The sequence below is a fragment of the Antedon bifida genome, chromosome 8 (assembly GCF_963402885.1).
Source record: "Antedon bifida chromosome 8, ecAntBifi1.1, whole genome shotgun sequence".
NCBI classification, from domain to species: domain Eukaryota; kingdom Metazoa; phylum Echinodermata; class Crinoidea; order Comatulida; family Antedonidae; genus Antedon; species Antedon bifida.
The window spans coordinates 7,172,449-7,195,466 of NC_136233.1; the positions used below are offsets into that span (position 1 = coordinate 7,172,449).

At 33.4% G+C, this 23,018-nt stretch overlaps 1 protein-coding gene and 1 long non-coding RNA gene across 5 annotated transcripts; both read left to right on the forward strand.

Moving 5' to 3' along the window:
* The first annotated feature begins 4,700 nt into the window (after positions 1 to 4,700).
* LOC144850564 (uncharacterized) lies at positions 4,701 to 6,127 on the forward strand. Its single transcript, XR_013614088.1, has 3 exons — positions 4,701 to 4,752; positions 5,247 to 5,384; positions 5,923 to 6,127. It is a non-coding gene; the product is annotated as an uncharacterized LOC144850564 (long non-coding RNA).
* Positions 6,128 to 7,842: 1,715 nt separating this feature from the next.
* Positions 7,843 to 13,977, forward strand: LOC144850631 (uncharacterized). 4 transcript variants are annotated; one of them, XM_078707967.1, is made up of 4 exons: positions 7,843 to 8,217; positions 12,562 to 12,721; positions 13,054 to 13,176; positions 13,854 to 13,977. In XM_078707967.1, exons 1-4 carry the CDS (start codon positions 8,176 to 8,178, stop codon positions 13,922 to 13,924), a joined length of 396 nt encoding a protein of 131 aa, XP_078564093.1. In that variant the 5' UTR covers positions 7,843 to 8,175; the 3' UTR covers positions 13,925 to 13,977. The 4 variants fall into 4 exon arrangements, with proteins under 4 accessions (XP_078564093.1, XP_078564091.1, XP_078564094.1 ...); XM_078707965.1 differs by having other exon boundaries at positions 7,843 to 8,055; XM_078707968.1 differs by having other exon boundaries at positions 7,843 to 7,998.
* Positions 13,978 to 23,018: the final 9,041 nt, after the last annotated feature.

Below are 23,018 nucleotides of genomic sequence, written 5' to 3' on the forward strand. Positions count from 1 at the left end.
TGTTTTTCTTACCACGTCGGATCGTGCACACAAGGATTTGAAGTTTGATCTTAGCGGACACTGGTCGTGCCTCTCATGTTAACCCAGAAGTGCCACTGCTGATATGGTAGAATTTACATCAAACTTCACCTTACAGGTAAGCCTCGTTTAATTTTCAATTATTAGTTACCATTACCAATATTAATAATTAGGTTATATGCATGATATGCATATAACCTCTTGATTCTGTCAGGATCTTTATTTATTTATTTATTTATTTATTCTTTCCTTAGCACTATTTTGTCCGTGAATTATCTTGGCATCAGTTTCATCTAGCTAAGTCAATTTTTCAGAGTATATTCCTTATGGCCAGGAATCGATGTGGTCATGTTTTCACGGTGCGCAATCATAAATTACGCGGTCTACGCGCGATTTAATGAAATCACGTTTGTAATCATATCTTCACAAGCATGAATCACTTTTAAACAAAATTTGGTACTCATAAATTTCAGGTCATATTTCATCATATGGCAATATAATTACGTGCGTAGCGCATATAACGCATGCGTACGCGCGCTTAAAAGTTTTAAAATTGTCAAAATTTATTTTCGATGAAATTAGAGTACGTTTCAGGCAATTTTAAGCGTTTAAAAAATTGCCATGAGTGCGCAGAATTTTGCACGCGCACTGCGCGTTAAACGTTAATGCGCACTCTTTTTGCCCGATTTCTGTTTTACAATCTTTCTTTAATAATATCATCATATTTGATTCACTTTTCAACTCGAAATTGCGTTATACAAGCACGTCAAAAGTGACAGGCTACGCACGTATAAGTTAACAAAATAGTGAAAATATGCTAAATTTTAAAATTAATATATATCGTCAGAATGCTGGGGAACACCTATTTTTTATTTCATTTTCTTGAAGTGTATGTATCATATGTATGATTTATTATCAAATTAAGAGAACAAAAGTTGATTAAGTCATCATTAATTGCATATTGAATTAAAAAAAATTAATTTCGACAATCAAACAAATTTTGACATTTTCTTAGGCCGAAATAACAAACTTAACATTAACTTTCTTTCTTAAGAATTTCATATATTAAAGTTAAAAGTATATAGTTTGACAGTGCATCATTTTTTTTAATTTTTAAAGATGTCATCATAGTAATAAATTATAATTCATTGCGGTATGTAATAATCTATCTGCACCAAAGTGGCTACTGAATAGTAAATACACGGAGGAATCATTCTACATGTTTTAGTAAGTTGCGTATGGCTCGGTGGTCTGTGCTCGTGTCTATAGCATTCAAGGTACCGAGATCGAGCCTCACTTTGGGTAACGAAACGAAATAAGATTTTTTTTTATTATTTGTATTGTTTGTATTTTTATTTCTTAGTGTATAGATTATACACATGATTTATAATGAAATCTAGATAAAAAGAAACTTATGTCAAGATTCAAGATTCAAGAAATTTTATTTGTCCATAAAAATGGAAATTCACTTTGCTTGGTAGATTAAAACAACAATATTGCAAACAATTTAAAACGTGCAGTATTATAACAGATTAAAAAACTTATGTCTTTATTATTATGTAACAAATGTGGTTTATGACATTATACGCAGAGGGATCTTTGATCGGATTGCGATACCGGCTATTGTATTTGCGTTAGTAAGATCCTAGCATATATTATAAATAATTAAAGATTCTGAGAAAATCAATCAATCAATATATCTTTTACAAATCAATTATCTTTATTTTAATCAATGCATATAACCTATAATTCGTCATAGTGACGAATTAAATCTAGTTAATATTCATTTTATCGATAACAGGATTATGGTTTCTGTATCAAGTTATAAACTCCAAGTGCATAAGAAAGAAGTACAATTAAAAAAACGGGAAATATTGTGTTTATGAGATGAGCCTTGTTGTTTGGGGTATCATGTATAATAATGATATGCAGAAATAAGAAAAGACGTAAAAAAAAGAAATATACGATTAATTATTATAATTAATCATTAAAACTAGATGTTAGATTAGTAAAATTTGTTTTGTATTAAGACACATTGATTAGTATTTATCGGCTGTTTAATAATTAATTAATATTTACTATATTCATAAAAACATTGCGCGGCTGATACTTGACTAGATACTAAACTAGTTTAATGGCCATTTAGTTCTGTGTTTATTTATGGCTATTTGGAGGCCTCCTTTTGTTTGGTGCGCATACAAAAGTGGGCCCGATCATCCGTTTAACACCCATACGCGAATCCTGGGCGAATATCTACTAGGCCTATTCTAGGCCTACCTAGCTAGGCTTAGGCTAGGGCCTAGCCTAAGAAAGATAAGCTAAATAGGCCTAGCTAGGCCCCTAGGCTAGTTATTTAATTTTGGCCCTAATTAATAGCGATATATACAGTACTATGCGGCGACTATAATAGGCTAGGCCTAACCTTTTAGCTTAGCTGACTAGGCCTATGCAACTAGTTTTTAAAATTGGTACCAACTCACCTCACGCCCAGCCAGGCGGCAAAGGCCGCATCACTTAGACCTAGGCTAGGCCTTCTAGGCCTAGAATAGAAGACACCGACAACAAATTAAAAGACATGCCTCTAGGACCTAGAATTATTTATAAATTTGGTGAAACAGAATTTAACCATTTAATTATTTTGTTTTATATAAATTGTAGCCTTAAGGATTGACAGAAAATAAACTTAGATAGGGGTCAATCGGTTGATTTTACTTCCCTCTTTTTAGTGTAAAATGGCCTTAATTAAGGGTAATATAATAAATTCCCCTTAGCACAGCGATTGTGGTATGAAAACGTTAAGGGGAAAGACAAAAAGGGTTATATCTGCCATTTTACCTACAAAATAAAAAAAAAGTTTGTATCGTAATTGGAATCATTAACATATAGACCTATGTTGAAACGCAAAAAAGAATATATTTAGCCGATATTTTGGTTTAAAACGGTTGGAATACCATCTTTCCCACTACACCTGTACAAACCCATTTGCATAACAACGCCGACATACCACCAACGATGAGATATAAATTCTTTTCTAAACACGTAACGAAGAGAACTATAATTCCTTTTTTTCTGACATTCAATTGTTAGTCATTCGCGGCGGTCAACGCGCCACACTGTTGAATTTTGATGTTGTTAATCTTTTACATTATATTATCCTAAATTAACCTGACTCTCTAAATATCTCTCTTTCAAAATAAAAGAAAAGCATTTTATATTTATTTTAAAAAAAAGAAATCCGTAGAGATTCGAACCCCCAGCCAGTAGAGCTGAGAGAATTCAATCCAAACGATAGTTACTAGAGCACTACCCGTTATGCCACAATGTACACGAGTAATAAAAGGTGACAATAGTATAGTCTTATACGGGCTTCATATTACGTCATTCTAATCGTTACGTCATAAATTTGCATATTCATGACGTAATTTTGAGGAAACGAATCTAGTTTTAACCTTGCTATTAACCAGAGGGCCGGGTAGCTCAGTTGGTAGAGCGTCGTGGAACACGATTATCGTGGGTTCAAACCCCATGCCGGTCGGTGGAAAAGAGTTAAAGCTATGCGAGCTTCTGTGTTTGGGGTTCACAGATTTAAACGTCCCCCTTTCCACCACACATTATGAGGCAATAACATCAAAGCATCTGATGTGTGGTACCCCCAAGGCTGTGAGAGAGCCTTACCGTGCTAGAGGCAAGGGAGCACACCATCATTTTTTTTGGCTTCCCGCCTCTTTCCGATCTCGTAAATTTTATGTTTGGCGCCCTCAATTTTAAGAACACCTAAGTTATGTCAGAAAATTAGGAACAAATAAATAGAAATGTGTAAAGATGCCGATGCCTAGCCTGGCTAGTGTTTTCTCTCTATTTATTTAAATACATACCCAGCAAACACATAACGTTATGACAACATTCGCGAACGTTATAGTTTGGTTTCCGATAATAACGTTACAAAAGCACATTGTCACAACGTCATTAAAACGTTACATAATGTGAATAAAATTACGTTAATACAAAAACGTTTTCACAACGTTTTATTTACGTAATTGAGAAACGTTTGATTATTGTTGTATAGTAACGTAACATATTAACGTTTTGATAACGTTTACATGTGACAATTATATTACGTTCAGACCTAACGTTTGAAAAATACGTTATAAAAACGTAAAATACAAACTATAAAATAACGTTAATTTAAGATGTAATAATAATGTTATAAAAACGTATTATAATAACGTAGTTTTTATGTTATTCATTTACATAACATTCTGACGTCTTGACAACGTACCAATATAACATTTATACAACGTTCAAGACAAACGTTCAGAAATACGTTATACAAACGTAAAATACAAACTATAAACTAACGTTAATTTAAGATGTAATTATAAAAACGTATTATAATAACGTAGTTTATATGTTATTCATTAACGTAACATTTTGACGTCTTGATAACGTACCAATATAACATTTATACAACGTTCAAGACAAACGTTCAGAAATACTTTATACAAACGTAAAATACAAACTATAAACTAACGTTAATTTAAGATGTAATAATAATGTTATAAAAACGTATTATAATAACGTAGTTTATATGTTATTCATTAACGTAATATTTTGACGTCTTGATAACGTACCAATATAACATATCAGTTACTGTACTTCGACGTAGGCTAGGCCTAGTAGTGGTGTAGAAAAAAAAGGCTCATCATTGAAATTGTCAAATAAGTATGTTTTCAGGTAGGAAAACAATCTTTTTTATTTGTAATCTACTAATTTATAAGCTTAGAGCTTGACTATGTTACCCTTATCAATAGCTAGCCTCTAGTCTAGTAGGCCACACATGCATAGCTAGGCTATAGGACTAGGTAGTAGGCTAGGCAGGCTGCCAAACTGCTGATGAACTGAATTCACTCACTAGGCCTAGGCCTAGTAAAAGCATTTAGTATCATGCCTGTCAAGGGCAAACATTTGCCTTGCCAAGGATAACTACAGTACTGTACTTATTGTGGTTATAAAATGGTATGTATTAGGCCTTAGTTCAATTCTTTCTTTATTTATCCAAAAGTATACATAAATATATAACATTATAATATATAATTAGTTGGCCTAGCTAGCTTTTTGCTAGGCTGTCTACAGTAGCTGCTAATGCTATTATTAGTATTAATAGTATACAAACACATGCTAGCCTAGGACGGCTATTTGTTTAAACTCACTCGCTTTCTTTATTTCAGATTGTAGGCCTAGCTAAGGCCCTTAGCTTAGGCCTATGCCTAGCTAGAGTACAAAATAATGAAGTACATGTATAATCTTTTCTATGTGAATCAAACGAGAAAAATCTAATGGATGATCAATATTTTTATATACAAAAGGTTGGTATTTATAGTTCTTAACTTTAATATTGAATAAATATTAATACAGTGTTCCAATATTATTTACATAAATTGAATTGATTGCATATTTTACGTGTAAGTGTGAAATGATGTTCTGAATTGAATTTTTGTTTATGTACAGTATGATTTTTGAACAATGTGTTAAAGATATAATTGAACTGAACAATTTTTGTTTTAATGTTTTGTTGAATATGCCGTCACTATAGAGTTGTTCACTTTGACCAAAAATTAGATTTTAAAAAATGCATTTGTACCTGAAAAATTTAAACAAACAATTGGTTTTTGGTTAAATATACTGTTTATTTTGTATTTTTGTTAAGTGAAATCTTTATTGTTTTTGTTTATTTTCTACGGCAAGTGAATATCTTTGTTAAAATTGAAAAATGGCAAGGTATTCAAAGTATGATTGTATTAATCTTCATTGTTCATGTTTTTTGGGGACAATAAATCTTTCAATTAATTTTTTACTGTATTATTTTTGTTTAAAACTACAGTAACTTGATTGAATTTGTTTCAGGTTTGGAAAAATGATATTATACACTTTTGGAAAGCATAGGACAATGTCAACACAGGAATCGAGGCAACTGTTTATTGACTAATCGGAACAATGCAATTACAGTATTGTGTTATTGCCATTTCATTTGGACTTCTGCAACATTAGCACAAGGCACCTGTGACGTGTGTTGTATTTATTGTGTTTTACTGTAATCAGCCAATATTTATAGTTAATCAATCATGTTAGTTGGCAAACATATTACAAACTGGTTATTAGTACCTGAGAACTGTCAGTGAGGATGTACATTATTTGATTGTTGCTTGGATTTTGCCTGATGATTTGATAACACCTGATTAAATGTTATTTTATGTTTTTATAGAAATTAAAGATTAGTAAGATATACAGTATTTATAAAATGTCTCTATTGATGGATTTTGGGACATAACAGTATACTTTACTACCAACTACTTTAAAACCGTTGATTCAAATTGGATATAGTAATTCAACAAATCAATTACCATTGAAAATATGCCAGATTTCAGCTGTTACTATAAGCTGTTCTTCTATTAACTAAACCATTGCTATGTTAAATTATTGTTGATAATTTCTATGTTGAATCAATGGTAAAAATGTGTTTACACTGAATCAACGTTGATCTGTATACGTTGATTAAACGTTATTTTTTCTACCTTGAATTTGGTTGATTACTCTACAATGGATCAACGTTGATATTTTTTTTAATTTAAACTTTAATTCAACAGTTTGTCAGCGTTATTTCAACGTTTGCGGATAATGTTGAATTAACTTTAATATTTCAACATTGAATCAACGTTGATAATTTCAACGTTAAATCTATGTTGAAATTTACGTTGATGCAAATTTTCATTTCAACTTAATTATTACGTTGTTTCAACGTTAATAATTTCAACATTGAATCAACATTGATAATTTCAACGTAGACATTTTGACGTTGTTTCAACGTTGATAATCTATGTTGAATCAACGTTGACATTTTTGTTGAGGCAAACTTCATTTTCAACCATTTTTTCAACGTTATTTCAACGTTACTTATTTTAACGTTGTTTCAACGTTGATAATTTCTATGTTGATTCAACGTTGACATTTACGTTGAGGCAAACTTTCATTTTCAACCATTTTTTCAATGTTATTTCAACGTTACCTATTTTAACGTTGTTTCAACGTTGATAATTTCTATGTTGATTCAACGTTGACATTTACGTTGAGGCAAACTTTCATTTTCAACCATTTTTTCAACGTTATTTCAACGTTTGCAGATAACGTTGTTTCAACGTTGATAATTTCTATGTTGATTCAACGTTGACATTTAAGTTGAGGCAAACTTTCATTTTCAACCATTTTTTCAACGTTATTTCAACGTTACTTATTTTAACGTTGTTTCAACGTTGATAATTTCTATGTTGATTCAACGTTGACATTTACGTTGAGGCAAACTTTCATTTTCAACCAGTTTTTCAACGTTATTTCAATGTTACCTATTTTAACGTTGTTTCAACGTTGATAATTTCTATGTTGATTCAACGTTGACATTTACGTTGAGGCAAACTTTTATTTTCAACCACTTTTTCAACGTTATTTCAACGTTTGCAGATAACGTTGAATTAACGTTAATTCAACCAATTTTTGCCCACTGGGGTATTACTGTAACTATGAATGTAAATAGTAAAATTTACTGTAAAAGAACTCTCCGCAATAGAGCCAAAAGAAGGGCTAATGAGATTGTAGGGCAAATTGGTAGGCCTAATGTGAATTTTGATACGGATAATGTAATTAGGCCTATTAATCCACGTTATTATAATGATGAACACGTTGACGACGGAAGTGTCAATATTACTCCGTCTCTACCTCCTTCTGATAATAGCCAAACTGACAATGTCACTACTAGTACTACTAGTCATGATGACCAGAGTGTTAGTAGTCTTAATAAAGCAAGTAGTAGTAGTGTTACTTCCAGTTGTAGCCTAACTAAAAATAGTCCCAAACGTTGTAGTAATATCAGCAGAATTGACATTAGTAGCAGCAGTAGTAGCAGCAGTAGTATAAATGATATTGATCGCAGTAGTAGTAGTACTAGTTCTACTATTATTAATACTACCACTACTACCAGTGGTGGGGGTAGTAGTAGTTTTAGCCTATCTAATCCTCCTTACTTTTCAAGTAGTCCGGGAAATACTTCCTCTAGTTCTCTGTCCGATGATGAGGAAGACAACATTAATCCTTCAACTACGATAAGAAATGAACTCTGTAGATGGGCTATTGAGAGCCAAACACCATCATGTCATGTTACTTCACTTCTTAGTATTCTTAAAACTTGTGTACCAAATCTTCCAAAAGTTGCACGAACATTAAAACATATCCCTTACTTCATACCAACTAGAGGACATTGCAGGAGGGACATACCATCATTTCGGAATTGCCAAAAATGTAATTTCTATTCTTTCTGTCGATGACAAGTTTTGTGGTATCACTAGTTTACGTCTACAAATCTTCGTTGATGGTTTACCATTTTTTAAAAGTAGTAATGTCCAATTTTGGCCAATACTTGGCCGACTGGAATTGTATGAAAGTACTGGCCCCTTCATAATTGGGTTGTATGTTGGAACTTCTAAGCCAACAGATGCAAATGCATACCTAGATGAATTCGTTAGGGAAATGTTGAAAATTGAAACTGAAGGGATTACTGTACATGACACAACATTTAATGTTACGATTTTAAACGTAATTTGTGACACCCCTGCCAGGTCATTTGTAAAGTGTACAAAAGCTCACAATGGTTACTATGGCTGTGATAAATGTGGCCAAAGTGGGGAGTATAAAAATCACAGAATGACATTTCCTGAAATGAATGCGGAAATTAGAACTGATGACATGTTCGATAAAAAGGTAACTGAGGATCATCACCATAAAGAAAGCTGCCTTCAAAAAATCAAAATAGGTATGGTTTCACAGTTCCCGTTAGATTATATGCACTTGGTTTGTTTAGGTATAATGAAACGACTTTTACATACTTGGATGAAAGGTCCCTTGCAAACTAGATTAGGAAGGCGCATAGTTGATAATATATCTGATTCAATTGTCTCATTTATTCCATATATGCCACGCGAATTAGCTCGAAAGGGCCGTTCGCTGTCAGAGGTGGATAGATGGAAAGCTACAGAGTTTCGAACTTTTCTTCTGTATTCTTCATTGATATCATTAAAGGATAATTTGTCTCAGGATATGTACTATCATTTTTTATTGTTCCATGTAGGAATAAGAATATTATGTAGTCCTTCAATGTGCATGAAGTACTGTAGCTATGCAGAACAAATTATTCGCTCTTTCGTACAACATTGCAAAGTGTTGTATGGGTCAGATATGCTGATATATAATGTTCACGCTTTAATCCACTTAGCAAATGATGTAAGAAAATTTGGGCCATTGGATAATTTTTCATCATTCCCATATGAAAACTATCTTAAAAAAATTAAGAGAATGATAAAGAAACCACAGTTTCCTATTCAGCAAGTAATTCGCAGATTATCAGAGGAAGCAGAAATTAATAGGCCATTTCCAACGCAAAAACAGGTAAACCCATTTAAAAAGCAACATTTTTCAGGTCCTCTTCCACTTAATTTCCCCAGATGTTTACAATTCACAGAAATACACACTCAAGATGAGTACACGCTATCAATCAAACAAGGTGATAATACCATTCTTGTTGGTGACGACTATTTTCAGGTCAAAAATATCCTTGTTGTTGATTCAGTTCCAACATTACTATGTGTAAAATTTAGAGAGCCGTCATCTTTTTTTCAATATCCTTTAGATTCACGGAAATTAAACATAGCATATGTTAAACGTTTAAAGCGCCACTTTTACCAGTTTTCAATTTCAGATATAAGAGCCAAGATCATATTACTACCGTACAAGGCTGGCTTTGTAACTGTTCCATTAATCCACACAGAACATAGCAATTTAGGATTATGATCATGATTTTCTTTATGAATTTGAGTCTCGGTTGGTAGGTCTACATTATTTTAAGGTGGACCTCTAAATAAATATGTTCGCATCTTGATGTATTTTTTAATACAAACAGGATGTTAATATTTCTTTGAACTAAACTAAAAATGCATAATAAAGGCTTTCTACTCCAAATTTGTAAATTCATTGTAAGTGTTCATTTTTTACTTAGTTTTCATTTTATATTTCATTTTATTACTCGATATAATTGTTGTTCACCTCTTGTGAGATAATTCTATTGTATGAATATGTTCTACGTATTCAATTAGCATTATATTACTAATTTTCACAGAACATGGTGTTAAATTTGTATACATAATACAGAGAGGTTATTTAAACATTATGGAGAGTTCTTTTCATGGTGTAGGCTATTATTTATCTTCATAGTTATTGTGTCTAAAAAAAAAACTAAATTAGTCAAACATTATTGCTGATACTGTATGTATGACAGAACTTATGAATTGCTCTTTGTGGATTTGATGAATGCAGATGTATGCAGTAGTTGTTTTTAACAATTCAGAAGAAGTGGAAGCCGTCCCACTTTCTTGGGTTAGTGCAAGAAAAGATAAATGCTGGTGGCCTAATTACCGGTCCATCCAAAAAGTAAAACGTGCAATAGAAATACAGGAGAAACCAACAGAACTGTGGCAGGAGTTTGAAATACGGGTCCTAGAAGAGACAGGTATATTTTAATGTTCTTATTAGGCCCATACTTAAAATATTGGTAAAGTGTTTAAATCGGATCGTACTGGTCACCATAATTAGACGAAAATAATCATCATATTAGTAATTAGTATAGTAATTAGTAGTATATGTCTTCTTTTGTGTAGCTACATATGAGAGGGCAAGGCAAAAACTGAAGAAAGCTACAGAAACGTCAGACTTAGAAACCACAGACAGTGAGGTTGAAATGCCCAGAAAGAGAAGGTATAAGACTAAGTACTTCATATTACGAACTATTGTACCCTTTCAGCAGCATTTTTCATTATTTGAAGGTTTTGATTGTTCATGTTATGTTAGATCTTATAATCAGCACGTCGTAACATCAGTACGAGCTTTTCCTTTAGTTAAATCAATTCATGTTTAGTTTGTGGATGAACTTCTGTTAATACTGTATGTAATGCTTTCTATGGATATTAAGGCCGAAATAAAGTTAAATGATTTACAGTAATGAATGAATAAGCACGTCAGCATGCAAGGTCCATAACAATTTGAGATCCCATACTTAATTTTTATGATACAGTATTTCTAATTATTTAATTCATTTATATATTTGTTTAGTTTACCTGCCAGATTTTTTGAGAGCGATAAAGCTACAAGAACAAGCACGCCAGCCAAACAAAACTTGGGCCTACCTCCCGGCTTACCTGCTCTTCCTAAAGTTTGAGCCTGACAATGACAGCATTTCTACCACCCCACCACTCGATGAAAGCATGGATTCGTACGGTATGTTATGTTTCTAGTACAGGGGAGGAGGGAATAGACAAATAGGCATATAGATACTGATAGATACAATAATAGGATCAAGGTTATATTGCACGTTATAATGTTACGTTTCATTTCTTTTTATAGCAAGTACGTCTTCACTTGAAACAAAAAGTAATGGTAAGAAATATTCAATTTTTCATCTATAATATTTCCATTTTATCTCAATATGTCACACTTAGCTGTGGCTTGGTGGTTATGATGCTTGTCTACCAATCTAAGGGTCCTGGGTTCAGGTCCTGTCATATGTCAGGGTTTTTTTCTCATGACAATTTACAACTCCACTCCCAAAGACTTAATAATAAGTTCTTGTTTATGTAGAGCATCTTGTGTATATGTTTGTGCAATTTGCCTAAAATCAGAATAAATTTAAAAAAAATTAAATATAACGGAGGGAGACTTTTAGAATACTGTATAACTACAGCAAGCAAGTCATTATAGTGTTCATAGATGTAACTGTTGGTGTTTTGTTTTTGTCTGCTTCAATGTAACATTACTAATTATTACAACATTTGTTTAAACATAAATAATTTAAGTATTAAGAACGTTATTTCATATCAATAGATCATGAGATGTTTACGCTACTTGAAGAAATCAAGGGCCAGGTGCGGCAAAATTCCTTGTTGTTACAAGCAATTTTAAAAAGAGGTACCATGTCGGAGAAAGCCAGTGACACTAATGATGTTTTTGATTTGCCGGCGGCTTCAATGGATGACATCCAGAATATTGAAGAAAGCCTTAAAGAAAAGGCAAATCAAAAGGCCCTAGTAGGTTTAATATTTTACTTAAAATAATAATAACAACGTTCTCAATTAATTAATCATTCTGCTTTACATAGGATGTATTCAAATATTTCAATTAATGTTAAACCAAATTGATTAATGTATTGTTTGAAGGTTTGCATGGCGAAATCAAATTTGCGTTTTGTGCTTTGATCATCCTCATGAGTGAGAATGGGCCTCCTGAGGAAGATTAAAGCACATTGATCGAAACGTCGAGAAACTCAACAGTTCTTTTCAGAACTAATTTACGTGGTGTGCCGCAAACTTTAATCAACAATATTGACTAATGTTTTTCATCTACGTTATGTTGAAAATGTCTTGTTTTAACAATTTCTTTATTTTTATATTTTAGATTTTGCGATTATACAGTCTTGGTGGCCACAATGAAACAGATGTCCTCAATAGGATAATGGGTCATCTGCTTTCAAACACACTTGCCTCAGAATTTAATTGGATGGGAAGAGGGGATAAGAAGGGGTTTAGAGGACTAAAGCTTTCAAAAATTGTAAAAGGTAAATACTCTAATAAACAGCACCCGCCATTCCAAGATATACACTGGTCCCAACATTGCTTCGGTGATTTGACGAGAACTGGTGTTTCAAAGTGTGTATATGAATTACCGTCTGACTGATTTTGGACGGAGATGCACACATAAAATTGGATGTCTCTTCCTCGTTTTCAAAATAATATTTTAAAAATCTTATTTAGTATTATTAAAATAATTATTTCAAATGCATAATTGCTTGTTTTATCTTGCTAATAGGGAAGCAAGAGGCTTTTGATTATATATTTTTAACATGAGATAAAGTATTCTGTTGATACACAATGTTTGTACACTTTGCAGTTTCAGCTAGAAGATCATGGACCGGAATGACGGAGGCCACATGTGAAAATAAAATAAAATCTTGGCTGAAATACAGCAAGGACAGAGCTGGGGGAAGAAAACTTAGGGAACAAAAGAAGAAAGGTCAGTTCAATAGTTAAATTTAGTATTTAAAGATGTTTGTACTTTACTTGTAAATCAGGTATCAAGTCATTTTAAACCACCATCATGACGGCAACAACAATAATCCATGCTGGTGGTTATTTATTACGACTACTAATTTTCAAACTAGAATTTATTTCGTCCCTTTAACGAATTATAAGTGATGTCATTTTTATAATTTTACTGACATTTATTTTAAAACAAATCATGCACTTACGTTAAAATACCATCGCAAAATGTTGATACTGTATAATTATGGCATCTTATGACCTGATGCATTTACGCTTATAGTGCTGAGTTATAATTATCTACAGCATATGTACATCTTTATACAATGTAGCATAGGTGAAATTACGGGACCCACATTATGTTCTATTTTTTTTGGTATGATGGCGTTATCAAAGTAAACATGAAGATGATGAATTGAGCAAAGAGATAAAAGATTTGGAATAAAATTAATTGGGCACGTAAAAGGGCGGCGGTGCGCGCTTTTTGAAATTTGTACAACTTTTACTAAAAACTAACATTGTGTTAAATAAATTGCAATGCGATAAGCTTTCTACTTTAGCTTATGGTTTGTAATCACTATGTGTGTATTTAGTAAACGTATATAATTTACAGTTAATTGACAATAACTTGCTTTTCTTTTCTCTTTGTAGCAGCTGCAGCAGCAGCAAACACCGACGAAGCCGAAGATACCATAGATGATGATGATGAACTTTTGATTTGAATTGTTGGTTATCCGTATACTAGATGCTGTGACGGCATCATATTGCCAGTAGATTTTGTAAAATAGGATTTGTTTTTTCTTTGGTACTATTATTCATATTTAAAAGAGCGCATCTCGATTATCGATACCCCATTTCTCCCAGCTTTAAATATTTTCTTATTCAATAAATCATTCCTCGCATGAGTAGTAAACTTTTTAATTTTGATGACCTCATTATGTCTCAACATTTGAACAACATGGGTTAATTAATTTAATCTATATAGTAAATTGTAATCTATTGCCCCTCAGGATGAAAAGTGGCCCTCAATCTTAAATGTATGCTCAAATTAACTTCCGAATTGATGAAATGTTAAAAACTTGATTAAAATGTAATCAAACGTTGCAATTAATTATACATTTTTACATTCTTAAGAGACGAGTTCAAATCTATATACAGTAGTTTATTTGATTTTTAATTGTCTAGTTTTTAAATGTTTTACTTAAATTGTTTATCATTAAATAATTATACCTTTAATAAAAACAATTTCCAATCCAATATTTGCAGAGTACCGGCATTATTTAATTGTTAAGTTTCATTCATATTCATTCGATGGTACAATCTATTTACTACGGTGAATCGATGTAAATTAACACAGCTACTCCAACACGTTGTGCTCACGCATAACCGACGAATACAAAATACGATGAACCGACGTAATCTATGACTTTAAGCCGACGTTGACCCAACACATTGGGCGAACTAATGCCCAACGAAGAACAATTACGTTGAACCAACGTCATCAAAAGTTGTTAGACCAATGTAATATAAATGACGTTAAGCCGACATCAACCCAACACGTTGAGCCAACCTAGACACGACAAATAAAAAAATACGTTGAACCAACGTCATCAAAAGTTATTAGACCAACGTAATGTATATGACGTTAAGCCGACGTCAACAAACACATGTCGGGCCAACATCGTTAAAAGATGTTAAGCCAACCATAAATGACGACGTTTGTCCGACGTTGCCCGAACACGTTGTTGCAATGTCTGTCCAACGCGTTGGGCCCACTAAGGGCCGATGTAAAAAATAACGTTGGGCCTACGTCGGTAAAAGTAACGTCGGGCCAACGTCATCAAAAGTTGTTAAGCCAACGTAATGTATATGACGTTAAGCCGACGTCAACAAACACATGTCGGGCCAACATCGTTAAAAGATGTTAAGCCAACCATAAATAACGACGTTTGTCCGACGTCGCCCCAACACGTTGTTCCGATGTCTGTCCAACGCGTTGGGCCCACTAAGGGCCGACGGAAAATATTACGTCGGGCCTATGTCGCGGTATAAGATGTCGAGCCAACCATAAACGACGACGTTTGGCCGACGTCGCCCCAACACGTTGTTCCAATGTCTGTTCAACGCGTTGGGCCCACTAAGGGCCGATGGAAAAAATTACGTCGGGCCTACGTTGGTAACAGTAACGTCGGGCCTACGTCGGTAAAAGATGTCAAGCCAACCATAAACGACGACGTCGCCCCAACACGTTGTTCCGATGTCTGTACAACGCGTTGGGCCCACTAAGGGCCGATGGAAAAAATTACGTCGGGCCTACGTCGGGCCTACGTCGCCTAAAGTTGTTGGCCCAACGTAACTGTTGACCTTACGCCAACGTCGGTACAACGTGTGATTGCTAGCTGGGTAGGCCTTCTAGGCCTAGAATAGAAGACACCGACAACAAATTAAAAGACATACCTCTAGGACCTAGAATTATTTATAAATTTGGTGAAACAGAATTTAACCATTTAATTATTTTGTTTTATATAAATTGTAGCCTTAAGGATTGACAGAAAATAAACTTAGATAGGGGTCAATCGGTTGATTTTACTTCCCTCTTTTTAGTGTAAAATGGCCTTAATTAAGGGTAATATAATAAATTCCCCTTAGCGACACAGCGATTGTGGTATGAAAACGTTAAGGGGAAAGACAAAAAGGGTTATATCTGCCATTTTACCTACAAAATAAAAAAAAAGTTTGTATCGTAATTGGAATCATTAACATATAGGCCTATGTTGAAACGCAAAAAAGAATATATTTAGCCGATATTTTGGTTTAAAACGGTTGGAATACCATCTTTCCCACTACACCTGTACAAACCCATTTGCATAACAACGCCGACATACCACCAACGATGAGATATAAATTCTTTTCTAAACACGTAACGAAGAGAACTATAATTCCTTTTTTTCTGACATTCAATTGTTAGTCATTCGCGGCGGTCAACGCGCCACACTGTTGAATTTTGATGTTGTTAATCTTTTACATTATATTATCCTAAATTAACCTGACTCTCTAAATATCTCTCTTTCAAAATAAAAGAAAAGCATTTTATATTTATTTTAAAAAAAAGAAATCCGTAGAGATTCGAACCCCAGCCAGTAGAGCTGAGAGAATTCAATCCAAACGATAGTTACTAGAGCACTACCCGTTATGCCACAATGTACACGAGTAATAAAAGGTGACAATAGTATAGTCTTATACGGGCTTCATATTACGTCATTCTAATCGTTACGTCATAAATTTGCATATTCATGACGTAATTTTGAGGAAACGAATCTAGTTTTAACCTTGCTATTAACCAGAGGGCCGGGTAGCTCAGTTGGTAGAGCGTCGTGGAACACGATTATCGTGGGTTCAAACCCCATGCCGGTCGGTGGAAAAGAGTTAAAGCTATGCGAGCTTCTGTGTTTGGGGTTCACAGATTTAAACGTCCCCCTTTCCACCACACATTATGAGGCAATAACATCAAAGCATCTGATGTGTGGTACCCCCAAGGCTGTGAGAGAGCCTTACCGTGCTAGAGGCAAGGGAGCACACCATCATTTTTTTTGGCTTCCCGCCTCTTTCCGATCTCGTAAATTTTATGTTTGGCGCCCTCAATTTTAAGAACACCTAAGTTATGTCAGAAAATTAGGAACAAATAAATAGAAATGTGTAAAGATGCCGATGCCTAGCCTGGCTAGTGTTTTCTCTCTATTTATTTAAATACATATGCATTATTGTAATAAATAATTTCACAATTTCTGTGTGAATTATTACCTTTGAACAAACGAACATTATTCCAAACCATGTACTACATTTTACTATGTTTGATCATGAATAAATGAAATGAATTAAGTGAATAATTGATCATGAGAAATCAAAACAACTGATACAATGAATTAAATGATGAACAACAGCAGCCATCCAACCAACCCATTGATTGCTACTCCTATACAAATATTGATCAGTTGGTATGCCGTGCGTTATTATGCAAATGAGTTGGTGCAGGTGTAGTGGGGAAGATGGTATTGTTATTCATTGCGGTCAACACGCCACACTGTTGAATGTTGATATTGTTGATTATTCAAATCTTGTAAGAAAAACTATTTCTCCGGGCGGGAACCTAGCAGATCCCCTCATTTAGTTTGAAAGAAATCTCGAAAAGAAATCCATCTGGAAAAGATCTACACACATGTTCTAGCTATTCCAAATCCATTATAAAAATAATACCATTTATAATGCAAATGGCGAATGTAAAAAAAAACAGACGTTAAGGCGAAATCGCAAAATTATATTTGTTGACAAATGTTATGGACATTTTAATTCACGTTCATTCCCCTGATATAGTATAGTTTAAACTACACACTGTTCTAGCTATTCCAAATCCAGTATGAATTATAATACCATTTATAATGCGATGTAGGCCTAGGCCTAAATGGCGAATGTTAAAAAAACAGACGTTAAGGCGAAATAGTAAAATTATATTTGTTGACAAATTTTATTGAAATTTTAATTCACGACTGCTTTAATCTCACTCTTCCCTGATATAGTGTAGTCAAAACTACTATCACACATGTTCTAGCTATTCTAAATCCACTAAAAAATAATAATACCATTTATAATTTGCAATGTAAATGGCGAATGTTAAAAAAACAGACGTTAAGGCGAAATAGTAAAAAGAGCTGTCCCCAATTAAACGAGGGGTTCTACTATAATATAAATGTAGGCCTACACTATAATAGCTTATGAGAAGAAAAATTTACTACACAAATGTTATAAGGTAAAAGAAAAATACTAGTATCAAGTTTTAAAAAAATAATAACTTAGGCGCACTTTTAGTAAAAAAAATGTTGTAAATGTATAGTAGAACCATAGGCATCATATTTTGAAAAATAAAAAATGTCCAAATCATCTAAAATTCTAGTAAATTACCCAATTTTTATACTAAAGATAAATAAATACATATAGAATTATTGTACCAAATTTGAACAAAATTGAAGTTGGTTAAGTATTTTTCCACGATGGTTTTTGAATGATGTTTTTACAGTTTTATTTTATCCAAATAATACTAAATTTCTATCACTAATAAAAATCTAACTTTTCGATATACTGTATTACAATTTTGGAATTAAATACTCTTTTATGAGTGGAACACACTTACGCTATAAAATATTAAAATGTAATGTAACTATTAGTCATTAATTAGATATTACTTAACTTTTTTTCCCCGTTATTTGAAACCTACGCGAAATAATAAGAGAGGACGCTGTTTTACTGGTAATAGATATGGTTATTAAATATGTGTTGTATTCTTCCGCTCGAGTATTCTTTAACCCCACAGACTACATCGCCCAGATAAATAGCGAGATCCTAAATATTTTTGTATTCTTATATACTATATAGGAAAGATGATTTCATTTTGCTAAAGGAACCTTTAGAAATACAATAGCTTTATTTATTTGCAGTTTATTCAACAAGAAACGGAAACTAAATATCTAAATAAATAAAGTATAGACATAATGAATTAAATTAATACGAGAAAATGTATTATCAATGGGCAAAATGTGTAGCATTGATGCCATAAAAAATAAATTGACGAGTATCGGTAAATATGTAGGCTTAGCTCGTGGTTCAGTGTAGCGAAGGAAATTCACTTTAGCTGCGTATCCTTATTACCACAACGCGAGAGAAATTGGCCTAACGGGTAGGCCTAGGACTTGTAGTGTGGGGGGCCTAGAAAGTCAAGCAGAGTGCCTCGGCCAACCTACGTTCCCTAGTAGGTAGAATGTTAATTTAGACCAGGCCATTTTTAAATAGGGTTTGTATAGCGGAAATAGTTCTGGTGGTTCTACTTATATTTATTTGTATTAAATGATTTACCAAATCCTATACTTATACTACCTTAACAGAAAAATTAGTAATAAACTAATAATTACTTCTACGGGAAAATATTTTATATCGACGGGGCAAAAAATATCTGCATTCTTAAACAATAAGTTGACGAGTCTCAAAAAGTGTGGGCCTAGGCCTAGGCCTATTTAAGTGTTTTTTTGCACGAACCTCCTGCGGGGAAGTTTGATTTCGGCCTATCCGTTGTATTGTATTGTATAGCAATACACTTTTTATACTTAGCTAGGCCTAGGCCCCTAGCTAGTAGTTTTTTTATTGGAATGTGGAAGGATGTCTTCGTATCAAATTAGCTTTGGATACAAATTGTTTTTTTAAGGTAAAGTGGTTGCAACAATAGAATAGGCCTAGCTAGGCCTAGGCCTAATCATAATAATAGGCCTAGGCCTAGTATTAGCTCTAGGCCTACTAGGCCTATAGTCTATTATAGCTCTAGGCCTAGTTAGGCTAGCTAGGCCTATATGACAGATCTGTTTTCTTCTTCTTTCTTTTATGGGAATGGGTTAGGCCTAAGTAAGGCCTAGCTATAGGCTAGTATTATTACTATAAAGGCTATATCGTTAGTCTAGTATCAAGCTAGCCTAGGCCGAAGACCCTATATTCAATTAGGCCTAGCTTAGATATCAATTGGTTTTTCTGTTGACAGCTTTCATTCTAAAAACTAGGAAATGTAATTTTGGTTTAAGGTTTATTTTTTTTAGGCCCAGCAGGCTAGCCTACATGCTGGGACCTATCATCCTAGTATTGGCCTAGCCTATATACCAATACCTAATAAATACAGTACAATCTATCCGCATGTCCTATATTAAACACCAAACCAAAGACTATTCAGGGTTATATGTAACAAATACGATGTAAATAGGCCTATATGCTTTTTATAAATCAACTTCAGTTCCAAAAAGTCAATATTTATATAGTTAAAAACAAGGAATATTTAAATAACGCTAACTGTTACGCCGTACACATCTTTTGATCGATTCAATAAGCAATATTTTATAATTCGAGATCTGTGCTGACTTGTCTGTGTTCTTGGGTGATTCTTCAGACAAGACATAAAGTTGTTGGTCACTGTCTGTACGACCTAATAATTAATAATTAATTAATAAATTAGTAGAATTGTTATTGTTTCTTCAGAAGAAAAAAATCTCAAAATGACCAACAGAAGACGACTGGATATGTGTTTTGAAGCATCTCATAAATTATTAGAAGACAAGACCCAGATGGACATTTACTGTATTCTATTTGAAGGAAAAGGTAATCTTATAATAGGCTTACTAATATTTTATGCAGTGTAGTGAAATTCAGGCATCACTGCATCAGTGGAAAATTCAGAATGTTAACACCAGACCATGATTTACTGGCTAATTGTTAAAAAGTGATATATTGTGATATATGCAGTAGTTATTTGAAAAAAACCATAAATCATTAATTAAAAATACTGTTGCAGCCAATGGCGCAATTGCAGATAATTCTTCTTTTTATAAAAAAAAGTGCAAAAAAGAATTATAAGGCTTCCATTTCAGCAGGGCTTGATTTTTGTTTTTGTTGTGACTAGCCCACTGGGCAAGATAACTTAACTTAATTATATTAAGCCTATAGTTTAAGTAAATGCTAAATTAAATTATAAATAAACAACTATAAAATAAAATTATTTTTAATTTACACTAAAATATGTTTTAATGTTAATAATAAATTAAGTACAAAGTACTGTAAAATATTTCATCCCAATTGTTAATTAACTTAATCAACGGGTAAGTATAATGTTCCCTTAGGTTGCTTTCTTGGATATTGGAGAAGTTACTGTAGAAGGTCCAGCGGTTGTATACATTTCATAATGGCTTCAGTCCTGCTATCGGGATGTTTGGTACTTCAGGACTAACAATTCAGGATAATGTAATTCACCACACAGTTGGAGCAGGTAAGCAATGCCAAAATACTTCTCTTTCCCTTATATAGTAACTTACATTTTAGATTAATCTGCTGTTCTGTCTTTCCTGGTACATATCAAGACCGCTACAATGCTGAGGATATATCGTGGCCAGCAGGTATTGAAATTGAGAGCTCCAGAGATGTCATCCTACAAGACAACACTGTGGTAGGCTCTGAGATGGTGCTGTACCATGTCAGTGGGGAGATTGTGACGTTGAAAGTCAATGGAGCAACAACGAAGGCCATACTTCTTTGCACGGTGTTCATGACGAGGGATGGTCAGAGAGACTGCACACAGATTGCCAATTTCTTCATCTGGAAGAATTGGGATTATGGAGTCTTTTTCCAAATTTCGAGTTCCGTTGTAAATGACTGATCTTGTTCTTGCTGACAACAACATCGGGGTGATGCCATTTGTCATTGAGCCATCTTCTCTTAGTCATGAAGGTGTTGATAAGTATGTGTGAGAATGGACGTTTATAATTGGTACAAGCCTGTTCTTTGATTGCGATGAGTTACAGGTAGGTTCAGTAAGATTTAACATTAAATAGCATGTTACAAACCGAATACTGTATATATTATGTAATTATGATGAATTAGATTAGATAATGTATAAATGTAAAAATCATAATGAATGAAACAATGTTAATGACGATGAAATAAAAGTGGGAAACCAAAAAAAAAAAAAAAAAGATATTTTAAACAGTTTCAATAAATATGAACATTTTTATTATTCATTTTAAAAGATGTTTTTTTTTTTTTTCTGTATTTCAATTTTTATTATATTTTCATTTTGGGGAACTCTATTTTGCATTCACTCGAAAGGAAATTTGTCAAAGGACTTTCTTACTCTTCTACCTCCTCCTTTTTCTTAACGTGTACTGATAATGCCATTCCATTGTGTAATCAGTTACGTAATTTATAAATTCTGATTAAAATATTACATTTTTCCATTAACATTTTCATGTAAATATTTCAGAATCAACCGGAGAATGCAGGTCAAAGTGCAAAACAGCGTGCACCTCGTCCAGAGAACGGAAATGCTGGATTCGTGTGGGCAAATTTCATGTAATGGTGCTCAATTTTTTCAATTTCATGGTATACATAATTACCCAGCTATTGCTGGAAGCACAAGATTGCAAGGTATGTAAAAGCATGACATAATCTGGTCCTTACTTGGACAAACCTAGTCCTTACTTCGACAAACCAACAACTGCCATTGTTTGAGTTCTATTGCAGGAAACGCATACTCATACTGTTTACACATGAAGCTGAATGCTTATAGGTACAAAGAAGGTAACAGTCAGAGACAAGAACAGGGTTTACATACATATACCTAATTTAGGGTAAGTACTAATAGTATTTATCCTATATATCTACGGACCACTTGCATTTATCCAAGTTACGTTATTGTAAATCATTGTGTATCTTTACTTGCTAATTGCATTATTTTCATCAACCTAGTACACTTACTGTACCTACAATACTTTTCATTTAATCTTAACACTACAGTAAAGTTAAAAAGACCCCCTTCCCTACGTTTTTTAGATCTAATTTAAGGTCACAAACTACAATTAATGTAAAAATAAATATTATATGGTAACTTTTTTGTCTTTAAATGGTTTAAAATGTGAAAAATAAGTTGATTCTAGTAATTTTAGCGGCCCGCTATAAATCCCAAAATGCATTGCGTGCGGATTGATATTTTTGTTTTTCTTCTGTAATTCACCCACTTTTTGATTGATCGTGAGGCCAAAACAAATGGAAGACTCATAAATTTTCACCGAAAATACCAGGTTTTCCCCATTTTGTATCAACGGAGTCTGGCAAATATAGAAAGACAATTAATGCAGCAACTATACAACGTCAGGCTAGGTATATAACTAGCATACGATATTCGTACGTTACCGATGTTTACCGGCTAGGCCTACAAAACTCAGCCTAGCTAGGCTAGAC